General features: G+C 44.1%; 1 protein-coding gene across 1 annotated transcript in view; it reads right to left on the bottom strand.

Annotated features, from left to right (window-relative positions):
• Nucleotides 1–9,351: 9,351 nt before the first annotated feature.
• The window catches only part of METTL2A (methyltransferase 2A, tRNA N3-cytidine), a 91,669-nt gene continuing 90,196 nt past the window's right edge, over nt 9,352–10,824 (bottom strand). Inside the window, exon 9 of the mRNA XM_069237984.1 lies at nt 9,352–9,962. Coding sequence (XP_069094085.1) covers nt 9,790–9,962 — 173 coding nt within the window. The 3' untranslated portion in view covers nt 9,352–9,789. The remainder of the gene's footprint in view (nt 9,963–10,824) is intronic.

Below are 10,824 nucleotides of genomic sequence, written 5' to 3'. Positions count from 1 at the left end.
TCAAGAACCACAAGATTCAGTTTGCAGGTAAGTAAATAAAATGTAAGGTACTTTGCAGTTATAATCAAAACTTTGAATGGAATCAACAATGTATACAGTTTTCTTTAAAATGGCAAAAAGCTATTTTAAAAATGGACACACACCAATTTTAACAGTTCCTGGGGGAAGAAAAGATTGTACAGTTTTACAGGTAAGTATTCAACTTACAGTTCCCATCTCCGGGTTTTAGGTAGCCGTCATTGGGGGTTCAAGTTAACCCCAAACACCCACCACCAGCAACACGAGCTGGTTGGGTGCAGAGGTCAAAGGTGAGCCCAGTTAACGTGGGCTCCTATGGGCATCGGGGCAGAGGGGTCAGGACTCACGCATCCGGAGTGAGGTGGGAGTCCTTGGTTGAAAGTTTCATTTGGACAGAGCTGCTGTCCTTGGGATTTATTGGTCCTTTGGGATGCAGGGCAGTCCTTTGGAGTTGTCCGAGGTCACTGGGCTCGCTGGATGTGTCGCTGTACTTCTTGCAGGTTCTTTGAAGCAGGAGACAGGCCAGTAGGGCTGGGGCCAAAGCAGTTGTTGTCTTCCATCTTCTCTGCTGGGTTTTCAGCTTAGCAGTCCTTCTTCTCTTTGCAGGTCGCCAGGAATCTGGGGAGCTGGGTTCAGGCCATTAAATCTTAGATTTAGGGGTGTGTTAGGGGTCACAGGGCTACACCCTCCTTGTGCTCACTCCCTCTGGGAAGTGGGGGTACATTCCTATCCCTATTGGTCCTTGTCCTCCAAAACAAGATGGAGGATTCTGCAGGTAGGGGGTCTCCTCAGCTCTGGACACCTTAGGGATGGTCCTGGCTGGGGTGGTCACTCCTCCCTGTTTTCCCTAATTTTTCCACCAGACTTGCCGCCAAAAGTGGGGCTTTGTCTGGGGGGCGGGCACCCCCACTAGCTGGAGTGCCCACGGGCACTGTAGCCCAAGGCTTGAGCCTTTGAGGCTTACCGCCAGGTGCTACAGTTCCTGCAGGGGGAGATGTCAAGTACCTCCACCCAGGACAGGCTTAGTTTCGGACTACAGAGAGCACAAAGGCACTCACCCCATGAGGTCAGAAACGCATCTGAAAGTAGCAGGCTGGCACAGACCTGTCAGTCCTACACTAGCAGTTGGGCTAACATACAGAGTAGGTTGAAGGTTCAAACCCTGTTGTTACATGGTAGTGTCTGTTTCATTACTAGTGATTTGACTGTTGAATGTCCCATCACAACAAACATTTATGTGCTTTTGCATTGAAATTCTTTGTGTTGAATGTCATAGTTATGTCTCGACTCTGCAAAAAATGGAGTCTCCTGTTGCCTAGGGCTCAAGGTCTCAGACCCCCATACTGAAGGCTGCAGGTTCCAGCCTAGATGTGTCTTTGGTTATTTACCTGCTTTAATTTCTTTTCAACTTCAAATATTTAAAGTACATACTGAAAGGTGATGTGACTGGCCTGTGCACAAAGACCTCTGTGCAGGGAAAAGGCTGTGTGTAGTAGGCTTTTGTGAAGGACTGGCCTGTCTACAACAACCTCTTTACAAGGTGAAGGCTGTGCGTAGTAGCATTTGGTGAAGGATTGGCACATCCACAAAGTCTTCTGTGCAGGGCAGAGACTGTGCATTGATGGCGTTGAAGAGGGACTACTCAGTACGCAAATACCTATGTGCAGGTAAAAATAAAATGTCAGTTAATATGTAACATTTTAAACTAACATAATCACTAAAATGCACTATTTGTAAATATCTGAAGTAACTAGAACTCATGCTCTAAAGTTACTATAAATTGTGCCCTCGCCTTGTACTGCTTGTATTCCCTCACCTGTTACATACTCATGCTATGTTCAGTGACTATATTGATAACATCCCTAATGACATCTGAAATGAAATCATTGATAATAACAATGTGCACAGTGGGCAGGAGTATTACCCACATAGTTCAAAAGTGTAGCTGTCAAAACACATTTATATAATGACACTCTAAAACAGCAATTTAATAAAACTTGCTTTAAAATTAATTTGAAATAAAACCCTTTAGAAAATAAAGTGTTGGTCTCCAAGCGGATGACTAATATTCAGCCAGTGTAGTTTAATTTAAATGGTCTACATGCTCCGGCAGATGAAATACAGCAAAATGTCAACAAGGGCGATGGAACTGTTAAGGTTTGAAAAGATTAAATACTTTGGTTTTACTGTGGGAAGAAAAAGATGTGCAGATATTTTTCATTAGTTCACAAAAATAAATATAAAAACAGAGATGGGAGTCTGACAAGGATAAGGATAATGTTATTTACCTAGTAGACATCAGTTTGTGGCATGCAGTGCTGTAGATTCACAAGCTCTGCATACTCCTGCCATCTAGTGTTGGGTTCGGAGTGTTACAAGTTGTTTTTCTTCCAAGAAGCATTTTGAGTCACAGAATCAAGTGACTCCTCCTTCTTGGTGATACTGTGCATGGGCATCTAGTCCTTTGTTAACCTATTTTCCCGTAGGTGGGTGAGAGAGAGTATAGAGGAAGTATAGAGAGAGAGATGTCCATGCAAGCATATCTACATATGTACAAATAAAAGGTAACTGTAACAGCCACAGACATCTGGGGAGGAGGGAGGGCACATGTGAATCTACAGCACTACATGCCACAAACAGATGTCTCCTTAGTAAGTAACATTTTCTGTTCTATGGCATCTGTGGCTGTAGATACACATGCTCTGCATAGAATGTAAAAGCAGTCCGTCCATGAAAGCGGTGGCTAGCCTGTGGAAGTTGCAGTTGTTTGAAAAAGTGTTCATAGTACAGCCTACCCTACATTGGCTTGCTGAAGTGCTTGTATATTTACAAAATAAAGCTTTGTGAATGTATGTGCTGTAGACCAGGTATCTACTTTGCAAATGTCAGCTGAAGGAATGTTTCATAAGAAAGCCATGGTGGCTCCTGTTTTTCTAGTAGAATGTGCTCTAGGAGTTGCTGGTAACTGTATTTTTGCTTTAGCATAACAAGTTTGTATGCATTTAAGTATCCATCTGGCTATACTATTTTTAGATATTAGATTACTCTTATGAACAACAGAAAAAGCTACAAAGAGCTGTTTAGTTTTCCTGCAGTGTTAAGTCCTGTCAATGTAGTAAAGTATGGAGGGCTCTTTCTGCAACTGAGTCAGGCTTATGGAAGAAAACCGGTAATTCAATAGTTTGATTGATATGCAACTGAGAAACCACTTTGAGTAGGGACCTTGGGTTTGTACAAAGAACCACGTTGTCTTTGTGTATCTGCAAGAAAGGTTCTTCTAATGTTAAGCCCTGGAGCTCACTAACATGCGTGAGTGATGTAACTGCAACTAAGAATGCCACTTTCCAGGAAAGGAACTGAATAAGGCATGAATTAAGTGCCTCAAAAGGAGGGTCCATGAGCCTGTTGAGCACAATATTAAGACTCCAGGATGGTGATGGTGGTATTCTGGGTGGCATGACTCTTTTAAAGTCTTCCATAAAGGCTTTGATGACTGGAATTTTGAACAGGGAAGTATATTGTTCTGTTTTGTAAATATGCAGCTATGGTTGCAAGATGTAGACGAATGGAAGTGTAAGCTAAGTTTACATTCCACCAGTGAAGCAAATAGCAAACAATGTCCTTGTCAGAAACTTTAATGGCGTTAATCCGACAGTAGCAAACAAAGCGTTTCTATTTTGCATCATAACGTGCACTAGTTGTAGGTCTATGAGTTGTCCATACATTCAGAAGGTAATTAGAGATAACCAAACTCTGACTTCAGGAGCCATATCGCAAGGTTGAGTGACTTGGGGTCTGGGTGTCTGATCTGTCCTTGTTCCTCTGTGAGAAGAATCGACCTGAAGGGGAGCTTCTTGTGGATGACAAGCGAGAAGCCAGAAGTATAGTGAACCATGGCTGTCGTGGCCAGGTGGGAGCTACAAGGATCATGACGAGGGATGTTTGTCTCATCTTCTGAACCGGGAATGGAATGAGAGAGAGAGGTGGAAAAGCATAAGCAAATATCCCTGACCAGTCTATTCATAGAGCATTGTCCTTGAATCCTCTGTGTGGGTACCTGGAAACGAAGTTTGGGCATTTTGCGTTTTCTGCTGCGGTGAAAAGGTCTATTTGAGGAGTTCCCTATTTTCTGAAGTATTTTTGACACACTTGTGGGCGGAGTTCCCATTCGCGGACTTGTTGAAACATTCTGCTGAGCATGTCTGTAAAGTTGCGGTCTGTTCCAGGGAGATACTCTGCCACTAAGTGAATGTGGTGACGAAGAGTCCACTTCCATACTGTCTGAACAAGTTGTGACAGCTGGGATGACTGTGTCCCTTCCCGTTTCTGTAGATAATACCTAGCTGTCATGTTGTCTGTCTGGACTAAGTCAACTTTGTCTGACAGGTGAGGAAGGAAAGCTTTCAGGGCTAGAAATACTGCCTGAATCTCCAGATAATTGATGTGCATGGTTTGGTGACTGAGAACCCAGAGGCCCTGCAGTGTGAGGCCCTGAAGATGTGCGCCCCAACCCGTTAGGGATGCATCCATGGTCAGAGTGAGCTGAGGCACGGGGTCTCGAAAAGGCCACCCTTTCAATAGGTTGGTAGTGTTCCACTATGGCAGAGGTGGCAGTCTAACAACAATTGATCCTGAAGGTGACCCTGTGACTGAGACCACGGACGAGACAGACACTGCTATAGGGGATGCATGTGGAGTCTGGTGTGAGGAACTATGGCAATACAGAATGCCATTATCCCTAAGGGTCATGTGATAGTCTTGACTACGCAGGTGTGAGTTTCCTGAAATTAGGGAAGCATTAGCTGAAAATTGTGAATGCGTGCTGGGTTGTGGTATGCTAACCCCAACTCAGGATTGACAATAGCTCCCAGATACGGTTGAATCTGAAGAGGTTGTAGGTGGGATTTGAGAAAGTTGATTGTGAACCCTAATTTGTGAAGTAGGTGTACTGTGGTTTGAGTGTCAGATTGACACTGCTGTAGTGTGCTGGCTTTGATGACCCTTTTGTCTAGGTTAGGAAATACATACATTTGTTTGCCTTCTGAGATGTGCTGCGACTATAGCTAGGCACTATGTAAATACTCTGGGAGCGGTCATGACTCCAAAAGGCAGGACTTTGAATTAATAATTTTTTCCTGCAACCATAAACCTTAGGTATGTCTGGTGTGCAGGGTGGATGAGAATGTGGAAGTAGGTGTCCTTTAAGTCTAGAGCTGTCATGAAGTTGCCCTGTTGAAGGAGTGGAATTACATTTTGAAGAGAAACCATGTCAAAGTGCTCTGAGAAAATGTAAAGGTTTAACAGTATGAGATTCACAATAGGTCTGAGCATTCTATCCTTTTTGGGGATGAGGCAGCATAGGGAGTATATTCCTGTTCCTTTGTATTGCATTGCGACAGGCTCTAAGACACTCTTGAGGAGCCAGGATCCTTTAGAAGGGTGAGATGTTCGTGAGATAACCTGTGGGAGCCAGGGGGATCATTTGGAGGCGTGGAAGTGAGCTACAGAAAATAACCATGTTGGATAATGGAGAGGACCCATAGGTCCGATGTAATGTGTGTCCGTTGTGTGTGGTAATCCTGAAGTCGTCCCCCTGCTGGTGTAGTGTGGCTTTTGGGGAGTTGTATGTAGTCAGTGTTTAGCTGATGAGGAAGAGCCACGGGTGGTAGTGAGCTTGCCTTGGCCTCCGTTGTTGTTGCCTTTGTAAGTTCCTCTGAAAAAACCTCAAGAGTAAGAGGCTGAGGGCTGCCTTTGTTGAGAGGTAGACGGTTCAGAGGTTGTTGCTTTATTACTGCCTCTAAATCTGGGGTGATGCAAATTACCTCTATGTTTCCGTGCCTAAAGAGCGGCCATGGCCTTTGCGGTGTCAGTAGTCTTTTTTAGCTTCTCAAGTATGGAGTCCACTTAAGGGTCAAAAAGATGCTCCTTTTCAAAGGGCATGTTAAGCACCGCTTAGGGGACTTCTGGCTTGAAGCTGGAGCATCTAAGCCATGTATGCCCCCTTAGCAATATGCTAGTGTTTACTGCATGTTCAGCTGTGTCTGCAGCATCTAATGCACAGTGAATGGAATTATTTGAGATTGTCTGCCCTTCTGAAACAATCTGTTGGCCACGTTTATGGTGGTCACCATGAAGATATTGGAGGAGCTCCTCCATCTCATCCCAGTGATCTCAGTCGTACCTTGAGAGCGGGGCCTGTGAATTGGCAATGCACCAATGATTTGCTGCTTGTGTAGCAAACTCTTTTGCCTACAGCATAGTGCATTTTGCTCTCCCTGTCTGGAAGAGAGAGTCCCCTGTAACCTGGCTATTAGCACGGTTCCTTGCAGTGGTAGCCACTACTGAATCTGGTGGGGCCTGAGATATAGTGGGTCTGAAAGAGAGCAGGTTTATCCTTTTTGTCCACCCTAGGAGTTATAATTCTAGAATGGACTGAATGTATGGGTAGTGGTCAAAGTATCAATTAGAAAATTCTGGTCTATTGGGTCTCTGTGTAACTGAACATTATGACAGGCAGCTGCCCTTGCTATGACCTGCTGGTAACTATCAGTATCTTCTGGAGGGGAAGGTCATGTGGGATGTAAGTCTGGATCCGTACTGATCCTGGGATCGGGGTCGTATGTATCCAATGGGTCTGGAAGTGTACCACCCAAATCTTCCCCTACAAATCAAGGTGATCCCTGGAGGCCCCCTGCAGTAGGAGAGGTAGGAGAACGGGGAAGGGGTGGAGGAGAAGTTTGAATTGAAGGTATTGAGGAAGATGGTTGAGGAAAAGGAAGAGGCAAAGAAATGGTGGCCTTTTCCTTACAGGCCTTTCTTGAAGGTGGTGAAGTGTCTAAGGCCTCATGAAATTATAATTTCCTCTTAAAAGTGACAGGGGAAGAAGTAACAATACACCCTGTCCCTTCCTGAATGTGGAGGCTGCGCTGTTTAGCGTCCATAACTTCTAATATCGGCTTGATTTGAGAAGGTGTAGTGGAGGATTGGCTTGAATCCACATGCTATAAAGTAGTGGTCTCCTGTGTTTGTGGTACTGACGGTAAACCTTCTTTGGTGCCGAAGCTGCAGCAGATGCAGTTTGGCTTGAGGTCCATGAGCTCAACACCAAAGGTTTGGTGGAATTCATTCGGACCGAGGTGGAAGAGGTTGACGCCGAAGTGGATTTCAAGACTGCTTATGGCCTGGTGGCGGTCCAGTGACCTATGTAAGGTTTTTTTTTTTAGAGTCTTGGTATAGACAGATGGAGTCACAGCACTCACTGGCTGCACCAATGTCTCCTTTTGGCTCTCGAGTAGAATGGAGAAGGCCACCTCTTGTTCGGGTTCCACCTGTGCATGCTGTTCCTCAAAGATGCCCAGTGTGTCTTCTGGGGACTTATGCGCCATCTCCAGCCTATGCGCTCTTCGATCTCGAATGGTCACCTTAGATCTGGAGGATCTGCAAGCATTGCAGGTAGCTTCCTGGTGATCAGGAGAGAGGCACAGATTACACACCTGATGATGGTTGGTGTGGGGGAATTTGGAGTGGCATCGAGGGCAGAAATGAAAGTGTCCATTCCAACAGATTGACATTCTCTTCTTCTATGCCACGTGGAGGAAGGCCCAAAACCAGATGAGGCCCACCCTGAAGGGCGTGTGGTCAGAACTGGACCGGACTACTTCGAAAGTACGAACCCAAAATGTGGAAACTCGCAATCAAAGGAACTATATAATTGAATAAAAGATAGACGGAAGTAAAGTTTCGTACCGGAGCAAGTCGAAAATAGAGTTAACAAAATACATGTCCAAAACCAAAGGACTTGATGCCCATGCGTAGTATTACTGAGAAGGAGTGACTAGTTCATGTGACTCAGAAATGCTTCTTCAAAGAAAAATAACTTGTTACACTCCGAACCCAACATTAGATGGCAGGAATATGTGGATCTACAGCCACACATGCCATTGAACAAGATGTTTCAGTACAACTCTGACTCTTTGCTATGGCAGACAGTTCCAGTTCTCCAGCAGGTAGACCTCCTTCAGCAGGCAGGCACTTCTCAACATCCCAGTACTAGACTTCTAGGAACAGGTTACTCAAAAAAAGGGCTATTTTTACAGCGAGATGATCCAATCTTCCTGTGGATTCCTACCAGTAACCTTACTCTCCTGGTTCTGGGGGCAAGCCCAGGAAACAAAAGTTCAAATTAGAGGAGGGGCAGTCCCAAAAGGCCTCTAGCAAACATGCTGGGATTGTTCTTCAGTAAATCAGGAAAACCTTCCTTCTTCGGGCACAAGGAAGAATTCTCCTTGTAATGGTTTAAGCATTGGGTACTAAAGGGTAGATCCAGCTTATAATCAGTGGTGATCTTTAAATCAATTCTAATGAAAGTCTTCATCATTCCATTCCCACCTTTGCAATTATATATATTTCCTGCTCTGGGATGTGCCTTGCGTACCAAATATATTTTCAAAGCCAGGTTCAGGAGTACACTGATCAATCTCTGAGGTACTCTCAGCTTTTGAGCGCCACCAACATGCCTCCCATTTCAGCCACTTCAATAATAAAGGAAGCACTCCTATAACTACCAAATTAATGCAGTGTGTCAGTGTTCAGACAGATGATTCATATCCACCAACAGCTATAAGATTGCAAGGTAAATGAAATCCGACTTCAAACCTAGGAGGCAGTGGACGTGCTCTCTATAGTACTGACTGTCAGAAGTGCATCCACAATTTGGAGACAAAATGGAAGACCTCTTGTCAAAGGATATGTGGCTGCACCTAGTAAGCATGCTGCCGTCAATTAATTGCAAAGGTTAAAACTACATGCCCAAAACAAAACAAAAAAATAATAATGAAAACAGAAAGACGGAATTCTCAAAAAATCTGTATTTCTCTCATTTGTGTCTACCAAATATACACATAAAGCGAGGAGAGGATAGTACAATATTGAAATCAGTACATCCCCTTTGCTTAATCTTAAGTGTTAGTGTTCCTCCCTGCAACAGGTGTTAAAGCTGAAGAGGCAAGTACTGTGCACTTTACAATTGGCCAAAAGCCACAAATGAAAATATCTGTAATGAGTAATTCAGATCTTTTGTTTAAAGTGAGGATGGGAAGCAGAGAGAAATGTGTGACTGTGTGGTAAAGTAAAGTTATTTTCAGTGGCATAACAAAGGCCCCGCATCCCCCGCGGTGCAGGGGGAGGCGGGGGTGAGGTTGAGCTCCAGTGGGCCCCCCTCAGCTGAGTCCAGGGGGACCCCTACAGATACTTTACAGGGACCCCCTTAAGTTTCGTTACGCCACTGCTTCAACTCCTTCAAATATCTGCAAAAATCAACACAGTTCCAAAAAGTGGTTGTCAAGACACATTTATTTAATGGCACCGTCTAAAATAGCAATTTATTAAAACAAGCTTTTTGATTAATTTAAAATAAAATGCCTTAAAGAAGAAAGGGTTCGCCTCTGAGTAGTCCTCTGTGATATTCGGCCCACTGGAGGTTTAATTTCAATGGGCCAAAAGTAGCGGATGAAATAATATAACAAATGTTAACAAGTAGGCTGGAGCTGGTGATTTTTGAAAACATGACATACTTGAGTTTTACAGTGGGAAAGAAAAGATGATCGGATCTTCTTCAGTGGTCCACAAAAGGAACCAGGAAAACTGAGAAAGGAGTCTGACGGGGGAAAAAACAGACTCTTCAGTACATGGAGTGACTGCTATGGCAGACAGTTCCAGTTAAATCCATGGGAGGCCAATTTAATCTCACATCCTGAAGTAAACCTGTTGCTTTTAAGCTGCGTTTTCATTGGCCTCACTCCTTGGAGGCAATGGCTTGCGGTACTTGCACTGGATCCACACCCGGTACATTGTTAGCTGCTTCCCACGATTCACCTGCAGGCGCCGGTCAATCACATTCTGCACCTTTTCCAAACCGGCACCTGTCAAGAGTCTGTCCAGCTCATCTAAAGAATAAAAGAAAACACTGATGGTTAATCAGAATATCACAATTCACATGACTTACAATGTAACATGACTAGCTTACCCTTCTGACAAACAGATACAGGACACTGGTTGACAAAAATCAATTATACAAACCAGTTTTGTTCTAGAGACATTAATATATCATGAGGAAACAGCCGCAACATAGCATGTCAGTTGTTATGCTAACCTCGCTGTGTAGGCATGTGTACCTGGATTTGTAGCACAGAGGAAATCAGTAGGTAAGCCAGAGAAACTGCAATTTATATGGACAAATTGCACAACAGACCTGCAGAATTTTTGAAACCATGGTTTAAGAAAGGGAGAAAAATACTATTTGGCAAAGGTAAGCAGGTAACTTGCACTCTGGATTAAGCCACATCTCAGAAAGGTAATGCACATGAGAAGCAGGATCAACCTTGAATTTCCGTGGGGCTATGTCATAGTATGACATCATCTGCCCGGTGAAGATGGAAATGTGGGCTACATGCTTAGCACAAAATATGCTGTCTCTAAGAACAATGATAAAGGGTGGGCAAATGCTTACAATTTAGAAAAACATGTTGGCACATTATCCCTCTACAAGTTGTGAGGTTATCAGCTTCCTCCAATTTTGGGCAAAAATACCAATCAGGCAGGGCCACACGTGGAAAGGATGTAAACAGATCAAATCCATCTCCCATATTTACCATGGGTTAAAATGATGGCCGAAGACGGGATTCATCAACACAGATCCTGAGACTATCAGTTTGTTGGTGTAGAAAGATTGTAAAGTTCCTTCACACCAGCTTAAAGGGCTTGACAAGAAATGCAGCTCACATAAAATCAGACTTCAGAAGGTACTAG

Source organism: Pleurodeles waltl, chromosome 6 (assembly GCF_031143425.1).
Source record: "Pleurodeles waltl isolate 20211129_DDA chromosome 6, aPleWal1.hap1.20221129, whole genome shotgun sequence".
NCBI classification, from domain to species: Eukaryota; Metazoa; Chordata; class Amphibia; order Caudata; family Salamandridae; genus Pleurodeles; species Pleurodeles waltl.
This window is presented reverse-complemented; position numbering and strand designations above follow the sequence as displayed.